The sequence below is a fragment of the Temnothorax longispinosus genome, chromosome 7 (assembly GCF_030848805.1).
Source record: "Temnothorax longispinosus isolate EJ_2023e chromosome 7, Tlon_JGU_v1, whole genome shotgun sequence".
Lineage (NCBI taxonomy): Eukaryota > Metazoa > Arthropoda > Insecta > Hymenoptera > Formicidae > Temnothorax > Temnothorax longispinosus.
Genome location: NC_092364.1, coordinates 20050009 through 20071313, shown reverse-complemented (window position 1 = coordinate 20071313; position 21305 = coordinate 20050009). Strand labels below are relative to the sequence as shown.

The following is a 21305-nucleotide window of genomic DNA, read 5'->3' as shown; positions in this document are numbered from 1 at the left end:
ATCGAAGATTCTGTAGGATCCTTCGGGGAAGCCAGAACCCAATTTCTCGATTACATCGACGATTAAATTCTGAATCGCAAAATTCTAATTTCTGTGAATTCCGGGGGTATGAATTTCACAGAGGTAGGTATAGGTCACGCCGAATAACAATGCATCCGAGAACAGAAGGCAATGTCGAATGCTCCTCGGTACGTGCCGTGCAATCTGCTTCACCCTCGCTTTTTCCCCTTTCCCTCGCCCCTAAACAGCTGCATACGCCGGGGAGAGTCCGGGGTGAGCGACTGAAGATATAGTTAGCTTATGCAACGCGATAGCAACGCAGCACCCGCGGAACGTATGCGTGTGCCGTAAACATATGTGTGCTGCAGATGGCCCGGGGTTCCTATCGTCGCTTCATACACGCCGGGCGCCATCGATCGAGACGTCCTCGCCCCTAATGAACCCCTATTTCAATCAGGTTTATCATAAATATCGCAGAATGAAAGAAAAATGTTATACCTACAGGCATATTTTGCGCTTAAAAAATAAATTCTTCGTAGGAAATAATTTGTTAACTTTTACCGTGGTGATGCGCGTGATAATTTGTCGCGTGCGAAATATGGCGCGCGACTCCAAGGCGATTTATTTCAAGTCGCGTAGTTGCTACGCATTATATAGACGATACGAAAGATGAAGTTACGTCATCGCGAACGGTCTAGCACCATGGAATGCAAACAGGCTAAAACGACACCACTCCCGTTTGATTATACGTCCGAAGAAAGAGGCTCTCTTAATAACGACGCGGCTGCTTGGCACAACGAGCGCTAGCCCCTGAGTAATATTATAATTGCGTCGAGCAATAAAACAAAACCTCGTTTTATCGAATGTACGTACATACCGATTAAAAACCCAGTCGTCGTGCCAATAAATTGAGAACGTAAGAGCCGCAATCCACGAAACGATGAATTAAGTCAATTAAGATGTTAATCGTACGTTTCGACTAGTAATTATAGTCGATTTTTTAGATGATAAGTTTCGGTAGTGCCATGTCCTGCAACTTTTTATTAATCTGCAAAGAATATCGTCTCTCCGCAGGTGTACATATTATGTTTACAGCGATGCGAAGCAATGTTTCGAGAATACTTAAGAGTCTGAGAATACTTAAGTGTAAGGTGCACGTGAGAAGGTAAAGCGGAAATGCCGCTGTAACGAAATGTATCAAGAAAGCATCGCAATATTCGCAATCGTCGTAATTTCTATCTGAATAATAATATTAAAGTCACAGTTTTTTGTTTGTATATTTTTGGGGCTTAATATAGACTTTTGCCAACTTACTGCAGACTTCGCCATGGAATAACAAAAATTAATTTTGCAGGACGAGCATAAAATTAAAAACAAAGAAAAACCATGTGTAAAGGCCATTGCACGTAACAAAGTTTTATTGTTAGTCATAATCGTAAGGCCGTAAGAAAATAGACCAATCACACTCGATTATTCTTCGAGCTCAAGGAGACTAATCGACTGTGATTGGTCTATTTTCTTACGACCTTACTATTATAACTAAAACTTTGTTACGTGCAATGGCCTTAAGAATTCCTAAATTTACAATTAAAAATAAAGAGAACCGTGAGATAAGAATTTCTTTAGATAAATCGACAGTTTTTCAGGAATAGACGTGAAAGTATCAGGAATTCTTATATAACACGTAACATTTACGATGTCCTCGCTATAGAGGAATTTGGGCACAGTTGTCACTAATTCTTGTTAATAAGAGAGATATCAAATTAGCACAAGAATTCCCGGAAAGTTACGTAAAGGTTCTCGTCTTCGCGGAACTCCTAACCGCCGAATCGCCTTCTTCGAATTTAAATCCTTCAGGCACGTGGCGTGTCTAAAAGGACCTCTTCCACATTCTTCATCATTCGCGAAAACACACCGGCTTAATCGCGGTCTCGATATAGCGAACGGAAACGTCTTCTACCTGAAGAGATATAGTGGACGGATGGGATATTCTAATCAGATTCGAGAGAAATAAAAAGAAGGTAACCAATGAAAAAGTCCATATATTTGCATACGCAAAATAAAAATTTAATTTAAGTTAAATAACGTCGAATCTTTAAATATAATAAAATAATAATAAAATACAAATAAATTTTTAGATAATTAAAATACTCACATTTATCTAAAATTTTATACTGCGACGTGAAAAATTAGAATTTCTATGACTCGAATATAAAAGATTTCGCGCAATGTCAGGTGTTGAAAAATTACCACACTAATCGGACAGCGAAAGCAGTTGGAAAATATTTATTCTTAAAGCCTGTTGTCATTGAAATGAGAAAATATATGGCAACACAAGAACACGACGATAAAGGGACATCCTTCGTCCTTCGATTATTTCGGCAAATTGTCAAATAAAATATTCGGGTAAATTTATCGGTGGTAACTTTTACCCGAGAGGCGACAACAAAAGCAGGTGCCGCTAACAGCTGCTTACTTATCTATGAAGATGAACGGCGTGTCTCTTTTGTCACCGTGCAAAAATTTCCTTCTTCAAAAGCTTTATAGCTCCGGTATACATAAAATACACATGTACATAACCGTGTATATCATGACATGTGTAATAAGCTGTGAAAGTTAGCCTTTAACGCAATACAAATAATGAACAGGACATAAATTCGGCATCGGCTGTTGCATGCCGTCAATTTACGAGGCTCAGCGTTTATTCGTTCGTCAATAATAAATTTTTAGATAATACAATTCATATAATCATAATCAAACTAATAGAGCTTTTCACGATCCACGTATTCGCTTATTACAGAGAGATATATCGAGCCTCCAGAGAGATATAAGACTCTCCAAATGGGGGGGAGGAGCGAGGGGGTGCGGATGGACGTCGCTAAATTTCAGAGACAATAAAACGATATCGCGAGACCGGGCGATCTGACTTCTCGTGAGAACGGGAGAGAAAGCCCCGGGGCTGTGCGTGCCGTAGTATGGACATCTGCCAAAGTCCCGAGCTTTCCCCTCTTTTTTTTTCCATGCGCACTTCTTCCGTTCACGTTCAGCGCTCACGCGTTCATTTCGCCTTTACGACACACACACACCGGGCGCCCTTAGCTCCTCTTCCTTCTTTCCTTACTTCCTCCTCGCTTCCGCCTGTCGCGCGTCACGCAACAATAAGGTCATCGTGCAAGGCGTCCCTTCGTGCGCGTATGAAAAGTCCGTCGACGGCGGCGGCGACGGCAGCGGAGATCGGCGATTACGACTTGGCAAAACAAACTTCGCACGCGAAGCTGTAACGAAATGTGCTGAAGTCATCGTTAATTAATGGATATAATAAGCTAATTTTTCATATCGATTTCTTTATAGATATTCAGAGAGTGCTTTCTTGACATTGCTCTTGTACTAATAATTATAATGTTCCAGATAATAATCTCATACAAAGATCTCTAATTATACGTTAAATTTTCTGATGGAAAGTTCAGACATCTCCTTTGGCTTCACTCTTCGGGTTTTTACCGTTTCTTTCGTATACAAGCCAAGCTCCTGAGAGGACTCTTTATCGCGCGAAATATGAGATATCGGCATTCATACGTCTTATCGAGCGAACCGTGCGGAACTTCGCGCGCCGGTTACAACATCCCCGACGAACGTAACAGAAACGGGAATATTGGGTCAACGCAAATACTGATCCCGCCGCCGCCGCCGCCGCGTTGGTCGCGTGCGACGCCCGCAACACAATTGATCCTTTCGTCAATTTTCTAGTGTCCGGGACCAGGTGTATGGGATCCAGGGAGCGTTCGTTCATGGCTGTGGCGTCAGCTGCTGCCCCGGTGAGTCTCACCCTCTTCGTCCCGGTCTCGTTCACGATCACCCAAGATACCGGCGCTTACGATGACGCGTGCTCCCCCCCGCGCCACGGCGTCATAGGACACTCGCGTCCGATGACACGAGTTGTCACACGAACCGATTGCTCGCCGGCCCGAGGTAAATGCTTTTGGAATTTGTGTCATTCACTCCCTTGAGTGAACACTCTTGCGTTCGTCGCCGTCGATGTATAACTGGGTTATCTTTGTTAATTACCGATCTCAGCGTAACGCATAACGATGTGAAATAAAGTGTTATAAAAAAATTGTTTACTATTATGTTCGGTGAAATCATAATATATCGAAATTTAATTTAGAACATCCAGCATTTCTAAAGAGTATATATTGATTTTTTAGAAGTATCGACTATTTAAAACTACTTATTTCTAAGAAGCCAATATATTTTTTTTTGGAAGTGCAATGTTCTAAATTAAATTATATGTACCTATACATTATTATATACTAATATTTATTATTTTTATATTCGAATATAAAAATAATTTTTTGAGATGCATCGAATATAAAATTAATTTTTTGAGATGTCATGTTTATGATAAGTACGACACAAGCGGCATTTTTATATTATTGATCAATAATATAAAAATGCCGCTTGTGTCGTATAACTTATCATTAATATGTCATCTCAAAAAATTAATAAGCATTTTTCATAGTATTCTTATTTCATTGAGAAAAAAAAGAACTTAAAAAATTTAAAAAAATCCGTCGCAAATAAATTTGATTTAATAGAAAGCAAAATCTAGAAGATTAGAGAACATAAATCATCATTGTTATCAGATCGGAGAGGGAGGACGTAACTCATCACTAATTAACACGAGACATTATTAAATCGTTTTCAGGTATGTGACTATGTCTGGTGGCAACAAAATCTTTTTGTTTTCAACCTCGTCATAAAAATTTCGTCGCCAAGGAGTCAAGCTTTCTTTCTATCTCAATGATCCCTTTTGCTGCTACGAAACGGACGAGACTCTGATGGGTGGCTCTCACGGTTGACTAAGTATAAGGTTATTGACATCGCAGAACCTGTTTCGATTAAAATATCTGGTTAAAAGAGTACATGAAAGATTCCTCTTTTACAAAAAAGAAACAATCAAGCCATTAATAATTTCGTTACATGCGTAAGAGTCAAAGTCAAAGACGTCGATAGATCAGTATCAAAGCTCGAAACGCGAGACGCGGTATCATTCTTCGATCAATGCTAAATAAATATTGCCTCGACATATTTTAATCTGATGGTAAGAATTACCTATTTGCGCACAGGGCCATACCGAAGCCCGAATGTGAAAGTCCGGCCGCGAAAGAAGATCCGATAAAGTTTTCTCGCCGCCGCCGCGCGTGCATCCAGATCGACTCGAAATCGCTGGAGGAAGATTCCTGGCACGAAAACCAGCTAGTTTGGCGGACAGCGTATTTTAATGAGGCCGCTAGACGTTCGTGAAGGATCATCGCTCGGCGCGGAAGGCCACGGGGCAAGATATACAGGGCCGCGCCGCCGAGATGAATTCCGTGCGCCGCGCCGCGCCGGTTCAGACATGCACGGCGCGGCGTGAGTACGACCGGGGTAAACGGCTAGGTAAGCATACGTATGTACCTACCTACACGTGCACTTTATATACGCGCGAGGACCGTGCGGGCCAGCCAGCCAGCCAACCAGCCAGCCAGCCAACGACATCAGGGTGGAAGTCTTTACCGAAAGACATCTGGCTACCACCTGCCTCGATGCCCTCGCACTCGCTCCATCAAACTTCCCCATAATAGAACGCTCCCCGAGCATACGCACCCGCTCTCATATGACGCGTGCACATGTGAGGAGGTACACGTATGTACGTGTGTGCATCGCGACCGTGTGACTCATATACCGGCGCGGACATAGGGTTGCGCGCGTACGCGCCGGCGATAATCGAGTGATCGCGCCGCTCCTCTCCCGTTCCCGTGGGGTTGCACGAAAATACAGGTTTACGGTATGCGATAAGGGTCTCTCCGCGTCAATGCCGTATCGAAAATTAAATATTCATCCGCAATCTAATACGAACGACGAAAGTACCTATTTCCGCATCGAGACCGTATTGTCATCGTGAGCAAAATTACGAAGATAATATGACTACATAATATACTACATTTTTTATAATTATTTCCTTCTACAGTGAACATACGATATCACTTCAATAACGATTTACATAAAAAGTGTGATTTTATATTATATATATCTATAAATTATTTATTTATATATATTTTTTAATTATTTCTTTGCAATTTCATCTAACATTTCTCTTTTGTAATTAACTTCGGACAGAGAAACCTTATTTTCTCATAAAATTAAAAGATTTAATAAAGTTAATTTTAATCAAGTACTTATAAAATCAAATCATATCGAAAATATTAATTATTCAGCAAGCAATTGGCTTATTCTACAATTCTTTAGATAATGTATATATAAGAATATGCATTAACCGGTCATTCACTGGTGCATCTACCCCAGTGTACATACTATCTCTCATTACCATACACATAAATATATATATATATATATATATATATATATATATATATAATACGCATGCACGTCTACAAGACGAATTCCATCACCCCTCCGTGACGTGAAAAAAAGGCGGGAAGACCCTCGGCAACGTGCGCGCGCGTTTCATCCCTCTCGTTCGTCGAGGTGCGCCTTGTCGCCATACACCACGCCTTTTATCCCCGTGCCCATTGCGAGGCGATTGTACATCGGACGAGCCACCCGGTGCTCGTTCCCATGACAAGTGCGATGGGTATTTTCACTCGTGAATCTTTAATTCCACCGTGGGAATCGAGTCTACATAGACCAAAGATCCGCGCACACTGCACCATATGTATGTATGTATGTATGTGTGTGTATATATGTGTGCGCTTGTGATCCGATTAAATTACATCTTCCGCGATCGAGACAGAACGCGGTCCTTTGTGTCATTACGCGGAGATCTCGCTGAGGGGGAGGAAAATCCCCTCGCGGAAATTATCTCGTCTAAAATATGAACCTTCGTGCCTTTCTTATATTCTAATAAGTAATAAACATATAAGTTCATATTTTTACTTAGAATATAAAAAAGATGAAAAGAAAATATGGTACAAGATAAAATAAAATATAAACAATAAACATAAGAAGCTATTCAATGATTAGGAGAATGTTCAAAGAATAAATAATTCTACTAGAAAAGAAAGATTTTTCCAACTTTGATTGATTAGAAATGTAATATAGAAAAAATACATACAGATACAGTTTTTATTTTTTAGATACCTGATGACGTTTAAATCTTTGCTTTTATATTTCAATGGCGTCTTGGTATTCTGAATACTCGTCTAATTTTGAGTACTAAATTAATTGCGCATCGAATATGATAATAAATGCGAGTGACTGGTCCCGCCAGACTCCGAAAGGTGGGTACAGTGGCTTGCTTAGACAAGATTATTTAGGGGCGTTTTCAGTTCAAGCATCTGCTGGAAATCAAGTTCGCCCTTGCGAGCCCGCCGATCGGCATCTCGTCGACCCCGCGCGGTGCGCCAAATCGATATCGAAACATAATGAAAAGGAAAGAGGAACGGGCTGCGAGAGCGGGGTCGGAGGGCCGCGGTCCATCCCGTCTTAAAAGGAGCCTCCTCAAGGGGCCCGGTCGCGAATCTCGTCGGCAACCCCCTTCGAAATTTGTTATTTGACGTTTTTTTTTTTAGGGTGGCTTTCTTCTGGTTCGCCCCACACGGTCCGATTCCGGCGAAATTTTAGGGCAACGACTGCACGGCAGCTGTCCAGACGTGTCGCCGCGATTCAGTTTTAAATTCGATTGTAGAACTCGAGAAATTTAATCGCATGCCCGAGATCACAACGCGCGCTCCGACATTTCCCATTGAGGGAAACGTGTCCCTTTGCGCGTTGACTTCAATTCTAATGACGAGGCGAGGAACTCACAGATCTCACCGACGATTCGTAAACCCCCCGAGACCGAGCTGAGGGATAGCTCTCTCTCTCCGGTCCGAAAGACCACACGCGACGCGAGTACAATAATACACGATCTATTTATGTAAGGGACCCCCGGGGCGCGCAAGTGATGTATAGCTAATGAGAATTCAGGCAGTTTTAAAAATGTTTTAATGTTAAAAGAGGAAAAGCTTCTAATCAATTTACCGTCTTTGACGATTACCATTGCAAAAACGTATCGAACGACCTCGACAAATATCGTGAAAGTAATTATCAAAGATAGGCGATTAGGGATTAGTTAAAATTAATTAATAACAGAGGTGAAAACCTAGACACAATAATTTTATAAAATAAACACATTTCTTAATTTAAAAATTAAGAACAAAATAAAAGTTGCAAAAGATTTTCAATCAAGAAACATTAAATTTTTTATATCGACGATTGTAAGCTACGTAAGTATATATTATTGCGAATCGATCGGTTTACTTCGGAAAGAGGAAACCGTATTATTATCGTAAGTATCGCGGTATCAATAGCTATTTCCGCCTCGTGGCCAATGACTTCGATACACGCCACGTGGGGAATCCACAGAAAGAGTCGGAAGACGGAAGATCTCAGAAATCGTCTCCTTTCCTCTCTCCCATCTATCCCGAACAGCCATTCATGTCTCTGCGTGTTTGCGTGGAGCTAACATCCTTCCTTTTCCATTCGTTGATTTCGTAGCGGAGTCTATGCTAATATCTGACCTCCCAATGGTACTCGGCATGCAAACTTAATGACCTCTCCAAGATCTCGGCTAAGTGTGAAATCGTTAGGGTCCACCTTTACGGCAACCTTGCTGTTGCTAAGCAAAAGACCTCCCATTGTTTCCTTTAATTTTTCGAACCTTCAACCAACGAGACATTCGGCAATCACGTAGAAGGCAGTCGCTTGAGCTCATAAAATTTAAAACTTTATTTAAAAAAAAAACTTTTCCCATAGAATTTGTCCTATCCCTAAACTTCTTTTGAGGATTAATAAAATAAAAGCGGAACATAAAAGTAGGCAAATAAATAATACATGGATATTTAAGAAAATGCGAGGAAAATGCAGGATAAAATAAAATATATTTTACAGCATAAATAATTTTTAAATTTACATATACAATTTATATAAAAAATATTAGTCTTATGTTAGATCTATATTCGAAAAGAGATCCGAATGACGGGCAGAGCCGAGCACAAAGCGTTCTTATTCACTATGAATTTATAAGCAATAACTCTCAGGCAAATACAAAAAAAAAAAACCCGCGGGAAAGTGGACATCGCAAAGTGTCTAATCAAAACGAAAGTGATGGATACTTCTCGCAAGGAGATATTCTTCTCGACGAAAGGAACGGAACCGGGCCCCAGGGTCGAACCCAGAGAGCGAAGAGGTACAAAATAAACGATGCACAAATTTCCAGCGCAAAATTGACCTGGAACCGGGTTTAAATCTCCTTAGTCAACCTAGTCTCCCCCTGTCTCTCCCGCTCCCCCTTTTGTCTTGCCGAGACTGTATAAACCTGCGAGGACGACCGGCCCGAAAAATACGAATAGTCGCCTCACGTTTCTTTTTAACTTCGAAATTCGCTCTGAGCGAATGGCGTTTTGAAGAGCGGCGCGATATTCGTACATACCTTGCCGGGTACCATGCTGCGAGAGTAACCACGATGTTACCCGGGCATTCTTGTCTACCATCCATCCGTTCATCCTCGGACGCTTGTCAAGCTTTTTCCCCTGTTCCCCTTTTCCTACCTACCGCTGGGAATCGGAAATGGCGCTGAACAAATATCTCTCTCGCAAGGTATTACCGCGTATTAGATTTCCATGTCCTTTACCCGACCCTTATACATACCAGACCTGACATTTCAACGGAAACAATTGCAATTGTTACTAAAATGGCGTTTACCTTTGTATCTACCTTTGAAGCAGACCGCGGAGAATTCTCAGAAAATAAAAGATGCATTTAGCACTATGGTTTCTTCCGAAAATGTTCCATTATATTTTTTTTCAATTTGTACACGTCCATAAAAATTGCCTCCTTTTAACAGTGTGTACCTAAAGCGACAAAAACCCTAGTCTAAGTTGACTGCATCACACCGAGAAATATAATAAGGAGGAGTAAATGAAACCTACCGGCATGCTCGAAAAAAAGCATTCTTTCCTTTTCACAGAAAAAATGTCTCTATGGTAGGCACATGGCTGAAACGGTACGTTGCAACATAATGGAAAGTTTTCGGCGTCTTAAAAAGAACGCAGTTTCTTGAAATGCATAAAGAATTTTCTATTATAACGTACGTGTTATTTATCTAAATTACTTGTATCTGTATTAAACGCTGTTTAAATTTATCCTCGTTTATTTTATAGTAAACGTTTGGAAAAGCTCTGAAAGTTCTCCGAAATACGTTCCGAACAATCGGCCATTGAAAATGAAAGACTTTTTGGGAATCAAGTGAGAAAGTAGCGAAACTATTTTTTCACACGGTAAAGTAAACTTTGATAAAAGAAAATCTTTTAAAATTACATATATAACGTCAAATATCGAGAAACTGCAACAAATAGCTCCCCTCGACTTTTTTGCTATGAAAGAATTCACTAAAAAAGAAATTAACCAAATTGAGTCTGTTCGAAAAACATTCGATTACATCTCCTATAATATATTGTATCATTAAAAATTCATAAGATACTCATTATTTATGTGTATTATATAGCAAGATATTTAAGAGATATTAATCGTATTCTTATAAATAGGAATCGTGAATCGAGAATCACATTATTTCTGAAAATATAAATTTCACCAAAATCAAACATTTTTATCAATTTAATTAGATACAGCAAAGTATATGGTTACTGACCACAATTTTAATAATCTTTTAAGTATTTAATAATTCAACAAATAAAATTTTCAATAATTTAGAGATATTGTAAAAGTAATTGCACAAGAGCAGGATCACAATCGTCTTTTACTACTTAACGCATTTAGTGTTCGTTTAAAAAATTGAACGAACGCATCCAGGAAAGTTTTAAAAGATTTTAAAAATTGACTATCATCTGAACCACAAGATCGATATAAACGCCAAGATTAGTTTACTTATAGAATATAGATACATAAGTTTAATTAGTAAGAGCTGGAGACTCTCTTGGAATAACTAAAGTAAATAAAAATATTAGCAATATGGAAAGATACGATCGTATTTATCTCTATTAGAATTTAATCTAAAATTTAATAGGGAATCTAATATCTTATATCAAATACTTTTTGTAATTTCACTAATATCTTATGTCTAATAAATATTTCTCGGTAAATGCTAGCGGAAGTAATTCAAGATTCACTAGCCAAGCTAATGAGAGTAACAAGTACGCGCCAAGACCAGCTTCATATAATCTGCTTTGCGATAACGCTGTATCCTTTGATATCATTGCGTCATATTTCCGTTGTCGGAATGCCGCGCGCATTCCCTCCACCCTCGCATTCGTATATACGCGATATCACCGGCGGAGTTTTCTCTGGCGATTGAATATTTGGTCCAAGGGACTTTGATGTCGTAATATATATGTCGCACTTAAATCTCTTCAGCGCGATACGCGTATGAAAGAATTTCGAAAGATACTGAACCTACTGCTTATATCGCGCGTATTTGTACAGCGACGAATCAAGAGAGCCTGATGAAAGTACCAAAAGCGATACAAAGTTATCGTGTTTGAAAAATATAAATAGATCGGAGCAGCATTAAGGACGGTAAAAATAACAAATTTTTGTCATATCCAATATGCTAGAATATTTTGCAAAATTATTTAAAAAGCGTGTGTTAAAAATCGTAATCAAAGGTCTACAATATCTGATTTTTATAAATTGATCTGTTAAATTCATCTCGATATAGAGAAGCAACGAAATCCGGGTAGACGAGGAGACGAAATGGAACAACTAAAGATCTCCGATTGTGAAGAAAAGGAGTAAGAATTCAAATATAAAAAATCCTCGAGAATTTATGGGGTATTAAATTATATTTTTTTTTTTATATGAAGAATGTAATAGTTTCAAAAATCTACGCCATTAAAATACTATTCTCTTCTCTCTCGTCTCTTAATATTCCTTCCATAATAAATTCCCAATTAAACTTCCCCTCTCATCGCGTCCCATCACGACACAAGTCTACAAGAAATATTTATCGACCGATTTGTAGGTCGATCCGCAGGTACGATCTTTGCGACAAGAACCGAACAGATATTATAAATAAACACGTGCGTGGGCCTCTCGAGCCGATTATACTTACGCTTCCGTGATCGGTGGTGAGCAATAGGACGAGTGATAGGTCGCTATCTCGTTGTTGATCGACAATCCATTCGGCCCGAGCAATCCAGTCGAGAATATATCCATCATAAGCGGCGCGGACGATTCTCGCGGGTGGCGGACAAGAGAACGGGGAAACGGGGAACGGGAACGGGGACGGGGATGGCGGACGAGGGGGCAGAGCCGAGGGAGAAAGCGCGCGGGGTTCGGCGATAAATGAAAATATCCTCTCGCCCGCGTAGATGCTCCGAGCACCCCCCGGCTTACGAGCACTACCGCCTGCACGCGTAGTAGGTAACGACGCGATCCATTGCGGCGGTCCTGCTGCGCGTCTCCGTCTCCGGAGAATTTTGCTCTACCTCGCAAAAGGAGAACCGCGCCTCACGCGGTCATGTTTACGCGCTTTCCCGCGGTCCCGCGCAAAATGAGACCCCTACGAGCGTCGGCACGCCACGCGCATCCCTTCTCCACTTTCTTCCTTCTTCGGCTTTTGTCTTTTTTCTTTTCCCTCCGTTTTTCTCGTGAAAGCGTGTATATCTCGCTTCTCCCGACCGGACGGAGGAATATCCGTCGATCCTCGAGATCGCGAGGGAGAGAACGCGACGCCTAGCACGCTACGATAAACGGTGAAAGAGGGATGCGCGCTCCGACGCGCGCGCGAACGGCGCTATAAGTTTACGCGCCGAAACACTTCCACTGCCCCGATGGGTATCACGTCGCGCGTCAGCACTCGGCGATTTCGGTGGGGAAGTGTCGCGCTGAACGATCCACTTTCAACGGCGGTCGAGTTCGGACTGGCGATCGCTATCCGAAGGAACTCTCGCTGGCAGCACCGCAGCAGCAGCAGCAGCAACAGAAAACGGCAGGTCTAACGCTGGAATCGGTGGCGGGGAGAGAAGGGGAAAGGGTCGACCCTAGGGAGAGAAAGAGACGAGAAGAGAGAGAGGGGGGGAACAGGAAGAGAGAGAAGGAGACAGAGAGAGAGAGAGAGAGAGAGAGAGAGAGGGAAATGCACACGAGGAAACCGGCATGGCATCTCGACTCCGAAGAGTCCGAAGGGTGAGGTGGAACGAAGGCGCCGGTCCGGTCGTCTCTACGAACTTACATGCATACGTGCCTCGGAACGTACGCGGGGAAATCGCCAGGAACGATCGACCGGCAAGAGGCGGCGATGTACGACGCAATGCGCGACCTGATGCCTGTGCGGAATAACAATCGACGCCGATAAGTAGTCGGAGAAAAGGGCGCGCGAGAGGAAAGCGTGTTGGAGAAATCCATTCATTCTCAGGCCCGCCGCGCTGACGTCGCTTTCGAGTTAAGTTCCATTTCGACGAATTGCACGTATTTCGTATAGAAAGAGCATGATAATAAAATCAATCTGTCGAAAATGCCATCGAGTTCCCTTAAAATTGAATTGTCAAACCGTTTAAGTGAATTTTCCAAAATTTATGAAAAGGGTACGCTATGAATAGTTAAATCCATTTTGCGTAACGCGTAACAACATTAAAAAATCTCTCTTGCGCTCGATGCAGCTCGAAAATCGCTGCCACCCAGAATTTATCGTCAAACTTTAGAAAGGTTTTGTTATTGTCATTGCTTTATTACTTATATCTATAAAAATTAAAATATAATGTTTACAGCAAATTTATTTTGTGCATGATTTAATTTTTCTCTCGGCGAGTACCGCTCTCAAAAGCACGAGGGAATTGAACGCCTTGAACGGCGCGGTGTCCTTAAAACAAGAGGAGCGCTTTGTTTGTGGGAATGTACTTTAATAGCGGCGCATACCTTGGAACTCCACGGACTACGCCTTAAGCTACAGCTACACTGCAGACACCGCTGCTCGCCGAGTGTCTCGACATGGAAATTTCAGAACCGAGGACGACGGGACCGAAATAAATATAATGAAAAAATAATTGGTATATCGATAGCATAGACAAGTCATTTTGTGACATCAAACAATGCGACTTGTTTTCTACAAATGTCTCTAACGCCAGTTACGGTGTAATCTGCACTTTGCCATATTAAAATCGACATTTACTCTTCTAACGTCATAATATAAAATAACAGGTTGCAAAACAACAAAAATAAGGAGCGTCATCCTATTTAGACCGTTGTTAAAATGCTGTTGCACAACTTTTATGTAACTTACTACAGTGTAAATGGAACTTTAAGTCGGTTAACCCACGAGAGGTACACCGAGAAAAATAAGAGAAAGGAGAAGTGGAGAGAAGGAAGATGAGAAGGAGAATTGAAAGAAAGAGAAGAGGTAAGAAAGGAGAAGGAGGAGGAGGAGGAGATCGCGGCGACGCTGACGAGGAAGAAGGACGTGAGAAAGACGAGGAAATGAGAGGAAGGGTTGCGGACTCCGGGATAAGCCGCAAGGTCTCGGCGGTATCACGCCGTCATGTTCTGGGAACCGATCGATTCCTTGACGAACCGCGGCAAAGGAATTGCGAGTCGATGGCGCGAAATCATGGAACCTCCTACGGATCACGCTTCGAAGAATATCAGGGACGAAAAACGCGCCGGAATTTCGGCGAGTCCAAATATATTTCTTCCTGACATTACATTAAACATATATAAAAAATTAATATAATGACAAGATTTTTCTCTCTGTCAGAACCTACATTTTTTCTTGAAATCTCTTTCTCCTTATTTATTAACGATTTACGGTTTGTCAGTAAAAATAACAGGAGTTTCAATTTGTCGTAGGAAGATTTCAGTTTATTGAATAGAAAGCAGGTTTGTGCTGAAATACGCTCGCTATTAATTTCTTTTTAAATACCGACGAAATTCGTGCGCCAACGTGATCGAGAAAAAAATGTGGAAGCTGAGAAAGGCAAGAAGAAAGAAAGATGGAGGGAGAGAGAGAGAGAGAGAGAGAGAGAGAGAGAGAGAGAGAGAGAGAGAGAGAGGACATCACGAAAAGGAGGCGACGTCGCGTGACTCGTCCCGAGACCGGGAACCCGCTTCGAAATTGAGAGCGGCATATGTCGAAGTTGAAAGAATATGCAAAATCTGGAAGAAAGGACTTCCTGCGAGATGTATGCAACCGCGAGAACGAAGCGCGTCCGGGCGGGCGGTATTCTCCGCGGCGCGGCGGCTGATTCCGAGAAGAAACGACGAATAGAGAGAGAGAAAGAGAGAAGGTCGCGACGTGGAAGGAAGAAAAATGAGGAACCGACGCGGACGCCGCGCACAGGTACACGGCCGTGCTGATACCTCCGGATTGGATGCAGGTCGCTACATGACACGGACAGGTTTTCCTCGACGAAAAGAACACGACGGGCGCCCCGCCGCCTTCCGGGTTCTCAATTCGGGATAAAAAGACGAGAGCGCCGACCGTGGCGGTCCAGCCCAAGACTCCACACAGCTGAGAACCGCCAGCGGCCGTCACTGCTCGGCAAAAAGATAATGAATCCGCAGGATCTCGCGAATAACGGACAAACGTCTGGTATTGTGCGCGATTTTTGCAAATCACCTGTTATTTTTGAGAAACCTCGGCGGACCGTTTTCTCAAATTCTGCTGAAATTATTTTTTCTTAAATGATCGCATGACTGCGATTACTGAATATTCGATTCTTAGAGATATAAATAGTTACTTATGATACGTAGCAAATACATAAATGCAATTACTATTTTTCTATATAAATTATTTAATTTATTGGGCATTTGACATTATATAGATACGTCAAAGATAAAATATTAATACAGAGTATTAACTTTCAGTACTCCAAATCTTATACCTGAAAATAAAATTATTGCTGCAAAATAATTATCGTTTTACTTTTTCTATTATACTTATTTTTCTTGCAAATGAAGTTTTTTCTCCCCTCTCTGTTTCTCTCTCGACCGCACCAGTTCACGGTCTGCTTTCTGTACAGTCGAATGTTTGTGAGTCCGAATTTGATTATCTCTAACCGACCTGTGGACGAGGGTTATACGTACGCGGTAACCCCGTAATTTCGAAGGCATTAATACCCAACGCGTCCGCAAATCGCCGAAGTTTATTACGGCGGTGAAGTTCGGCCAAAGCACCGAAACGGGACTCTGCCGGCCGGTACAAAGCCACGAAAGATTATAACGTTCGAGGCTCCCGGTGAGGTTTCGTGCAATATTTCAAGAAGATTTATTCACGAAAACAGTCTTCTATATGGCGAAATCAAAAAAAAGGAAGCTGAATTTCACCAGCATATTCCATTAATAGCGATAAAAAAAAATGTCATATAAGCACGAGCTCACAAATGCAACTCTTTTCGAGTTACGGATATTGAAGGTTGTCTATTGGCAGAAAGATTCCGACATCAGAGTAAACCAGCAATATCAAGTATGTAAATATTACATGACATTGCTCTCGGATATTACAGCGGAGCACAAACATAGAATTATTATTCCTACTAACAACGTAAGAAGGAATAATAATTCTATGTTTGTGCTCCGCTGTAATATCCTACTGATGTCAATGCTGCTATACTATGACGCCACGTACTCAGCCTTCGTCCCCTACGCTTACTGAATTATCTCTAATTTTGTAGATACATATATTAATCTGGGAATAGTCACCTGGGGGTGATTTTTACCCTCCAGTAGCGTGGAAGATATAGCTCAGTCACAATAGTTCTCGCTACTGTTCGACAAAATCCATATCTATTTTTATTTCTCCATACTTTTTTTTAAATATTAAGTATAATATAAAATATATTAAATAAAATACTCTTTTGTAATATTAAGTATGACATAACTCTATATACATGATTTCAAATACTAATAAATTGTAGAGCGACCAATATAATACACAATATGTAGCTAATAATAGCGACTTTTAATTCGAATGCAAAAACTCATTCAGATTTCTCGATTCGCGAATCCTAAACACGATTTCGTTAGAGAGAAAACATTCTGCCCGGAGAAGATCGTGTGTTCGCCCGCGTTTTTTCGCGACCTTCTCGTCGAGAATGACGCGGGGCGATATCCATGCCACGCACGCATCGCGCGTCTCCGGTCTCGTATACATCTTTCCGAACTGCATCGAATTTGTGTATTATGGGACCGGCGCGCGGCGTATTAAAGAGCCACATGCGACGCGATGCAAAGCGCGGCGCGTCACGGCGTCGCGTCGCCGGGTGTCGATCCCTGCCCTGCGCGCTCTCGAGCACGCCGTGCGCTGAATAGCGGCGCATCCGCGCGACGGGTGAAAGAGACGGGGCCCCGACCAAACCGGGAGGGTTCGCCGCCGCTCGTCCGCCTCTGTTCCTATGAACGAGGCAGCTGTCTCTCATTTGTTTCCGCGCGCGCGCGCGCGCTCGCGCGAGATGACCGTCGACATCGTCGCCGGCGACACCGAGAGGTCAATCTCGCCGATTATTCCTGCGCGGATTCTCCGACGAGAGGAATCATCTTGCTGGGCGGCAATTTTTATCGACCCGTTTATTAAACTGAGTCTTATTTTTGTACACAAATTTTATATTGCGATTTTTATTCTAAATATAAATCACTATCTATTTAATTATTTTAATTATATCCGATTTTTAATTATTCCCGATTTGCGATCGGGGCCACGTCGATTCGACGTATTACTATGTAGCGTTAATTATAATTAAACATTGTGACTTACGTAGTAACCGCGTCGTACTCTCAATGCCCATTATTAACTCTACTCTGTTAATTTAATTATTTTAGTATTAATTTGGGATTCTCAGAGGAGATATAAGAGCAATCGTAGTTTGACTGAAATTCTTCGATGTTCCTAGCCGGTTTTTAACGGTACTGCTCCGGTTTTGGGTCAACTCGTTCTATTTTGTGATTATTTTGTAGACATTCCTAACTCCTTTATAAATATTATGGCTTTATTAATTTTTTTTCTAAGTAAATTTTTAGTAAATATTAGTTAGTTAAAACATTATTTAGTTAGTTAAATATTATTTATAATTAAATATTTTATTGTGCATAATAAAAAATATATATATTCAATAAAAGTCGTGTTAAAACATGGACAGGCGTGGAGACGTCAAACGCGTGCGGGCAACCGAACGGAATGATTATAAGAGTACGATCTTCCTACGCGAATAAATGGCGCGAAATGCGCGTCAAATAGAGGACCAGAGAGCGAGCGGCGAGAAAAGGGGGACGTGGGAGGTGCAGGAGGGCACGAACCGGGCGCGAACGGCAAGGCCAGGACGCGGAAGGGCGTGTGCACGAGGAGAGACCGCCAGCAGGCGATGGCACGCGTGGTTGTATATATACGTTCGTCGTCTGCGTTTTGTCCTCGTCTAGCAGTTGCCATGCGAAGCACTGGAGCCCGCGGGTTGACGTCACCCTATCTCCCGACGGACAAGCTTAAAATTGATAAGTGGGACCTCGCGTGGGCCGTTCCGGGACGAAGAGGAGGATCACTCTGTTTACGAAGTATTCCCGCGCGTGGAAATAAAAAAGCGCGGGAGAGACCCTTGCGTTCATCGATCATCAAATGGATGGACGAGATCCCGAAGTTTTTCGAAAGCTCGTAACAGACTACGCGATTGAGAATAAGTCATTAGAACGGATTATTTAATTGATCGAATTTGAATCTTCAATTCATCCATCTTAATCGCAAATGCATAGTCTGACGCGAGTTTTGAAGATCTACTCCGGAAATATTCAAGAACATCTGTGTCAGATGTTCTTATATACATAGGCTCCGTCTATGCTCTGTTTGTTTTATACTTTGTTCCACGTTTCTGTCTACCTTGTGATCTGTTTATCACGTTTTGCTTGCATTCTATCAACATCGCAAACTACATTCTTTTATTTTCAGGTAGGCATCATAGCAGCGGCATTACTGACGTCTCACTTTTCGCAGATGCATCTGAATATCAAACACATTATATTTACCTATTTTGTTATTACCAATCTTATATGCGTAAAAATTATTGTTATTGTCACGTCAGGCCGATAAAGGATTATTATCATCACGATTGGAGCAATAATCTCATGTTAGAAAGTTTTTCAAGAGAGAGAAAGAATCTTCGAGAGAAGACTCTTCGGCTTTTATCGCAAAAAAAATATATATACAATCGTGAGAAGAGTACTTTAAACTCCAGAACCTTTGAAATACTTTGTACTGATGTTTACGTGAAATTTTTATGTGTTTATTGTGAGATCGATGCCTGTGTACAAAACAAGTTTAACCCGAGAATAGTCACCTATTTTTCTTTTTGCGTAAACGATCACCTGGGTATTTTTTTTTACACCCCAATTAAAAGTCAACAAGTATTATCAATTACATATTGTACATTTGATTCTACAATTTATTAGTATATTCGAAATCATTATAAATTTATTCAATATTTTCTATAAAAAAGTAAGAAAAAAATAAAAAATGGGTATGGATTTTCTCAATTAGTAACAAAAAAATATAAGATTTATTTAACTTTCTCGCTGCTGGGGTGTAAAAATCATTCCAGGTTACTACCCCTGGGTTAAAGATGATTTCGACCAAACTCCGATTAAAACTTAATCGGAGTTAACTTATCAAGTAATATATCACCTATAATGTTTTGTACATAGATAGAATTATTAATTGTTGTTTATATAGAAAGAGAGGTCGAGAACAATGAATTATATAGTCGAAAATCTTGCTTTGAGCGACTTTGCCGGTGAAATTACTTAATCGCGATTAACTTAATCGGAGTTTGAGCGAGACTCCCTTTAAAAATCTTCAACAGAGTAAATTTTTCGATTTTAACGTCGTCTCTTGGGTCTCACCGTCTCTCACGGCTGTATCTTATTAATTCTTATCCCGAAGGAGAAAGTCGATCCTTTCGGCGCGGGTTATTTTATACTTCGCTCGGTTATCGGATACAAGAATGAGAAAGATGAGATCGCGACGCGAGCGGATAAAACAAAAGCGTTACCGAAGACCAAGCGAGGCTGGAAATCATACATTGCATCTTCGTAAAAGACGATACAAAGAGAATATACAATAATATAACACAAATTCAAAAGTCAAAAGTGTAATCTTAAAAATTTTATTCTTTTCTATCGGCACCTCTTGCGCAGGGTTATTCTATACTTTTCTCGGTTATCGGACACAGGAATGAGAAAGGTGAGATGTGAGATCGACGCGAGCGGATAAAACAAATAAAAAGCGAATGTCACCGAAGAGCCAGACCGGAAATTGTACATTGCATCTTTATAAAAAGTGACATGAGAATAACACGATATACAATAATGTAACGTAAATTTAGGAGAAATATTGTCGATTACAATGAAACGTTGTATAAATTTTCTGGCCTGAATATTCGAGGAAAAAATATATTTGACGATACTTATAATATATTAACAAAATTTCTATACTAGTATAAGAAAAATAAAATAATACATGCTATACAATAATATACAATCCTATAAAAAATTGTTGCAAAAATACTGAAATTCATTATCTCGACGTGACAATGTACCAAATCGATGTATAAAATGTATCAGTGTACAAATGTCAAACCCAAATATATAAATACAACTTTCGACAAGATCAGTCCCTAATTTCGCTTCACGAAGCAAACCTGAAAAGCGCATCTTCTGTGAATATAAAAAAGGAGGACAAATCGATAGACGCGACGCATTCCGAAACATTCTGTACGGAAAATCGGAAAAATCGGGGATCAAGGACCAAGAGGACCAAGACCAGCGACGACGTCGTTCATTCGGCCGGAAAACAAGTGGCACACGACGCGACGACGATGATCGGGGTGACAGTCGAGCAACAATAATAGGCAATAGGCATCGCGAGATGTCGACGAGAGAGCAAAGTGTCGAATTCACCTTGACGAGGCGCGATCTGTTATTGTCGTCAATTGTCACTCTCGAGCTCTCGTCTTCGCCTCGCGACACGCGTAAAATAAACGAGCCGAGATCGGCGCGTTCCCGCCAACCTGCGCGACGCACGCGAGAAGATGAGACACGCTGATGGAAGCGTCCCCCCGGCTGCCCGGGGCACTCCGGCCTCACTCCGGACTCCGGCCTGCCTGGCGCGACTCGACAACGCTCTGAATCCCTCGATCCTCGTGCCCCTCGCGATACGCGGGTGAGCGGAGTGAGAGGGACGCGAGATACCCGTCGCGCGGGTCCACGCGTCGCTCTCCCACGCTCTTCCTTCCCGCCAAAAACATCGCGCTTTAAACACGGGGGACCAAAGGAGC

General features: G+C 41.5%; 1 protein-coding gene and 1 long non-coding RNA gene across 3 annotated transcripts in view; one reads left to right on the top strand and one right to left on the bottom strand.

Annotated features, from left to right (window-relative positions):
• The window catches only part of Myb (proto-oncogene like protein Myb), a 31607-nt gene that overhangs the window by 9544 nt on the left and 758 nt on the right, over window positions 1-21305 (bottom strand). The window contains exon 1 of one of the 2 annotated variants that reach the window (XM_071784619.1): window positions 12110-12918. The exons of the other annotated variant lie outside the window; for it this stretch is intronic. Coding sequence (XP_071640720.1) covers window positions 12110-12216 — 107 coding nt within the window. The 5' untranslated portion in view covers window positions 12217-12918. Of the gene's footprint in view, window positions 1-12109; window positions 12919-21305 lie in introns of those variants that run through there. 2 annotated transcript variants of the gene reach the window in all.
• LOC139816851 (uncharacterized) lies at window positions 1493-20641 on the top strand. Its single transcript, XR_011733098.1, has 4 exons — window positions 1493-3969; window positions 4706-4870; window positions 5127-5439; window positions 18923-20641. It is a non-coding gene; the product is annotated as an uncharacterized lncRNA (long non-coding RNA).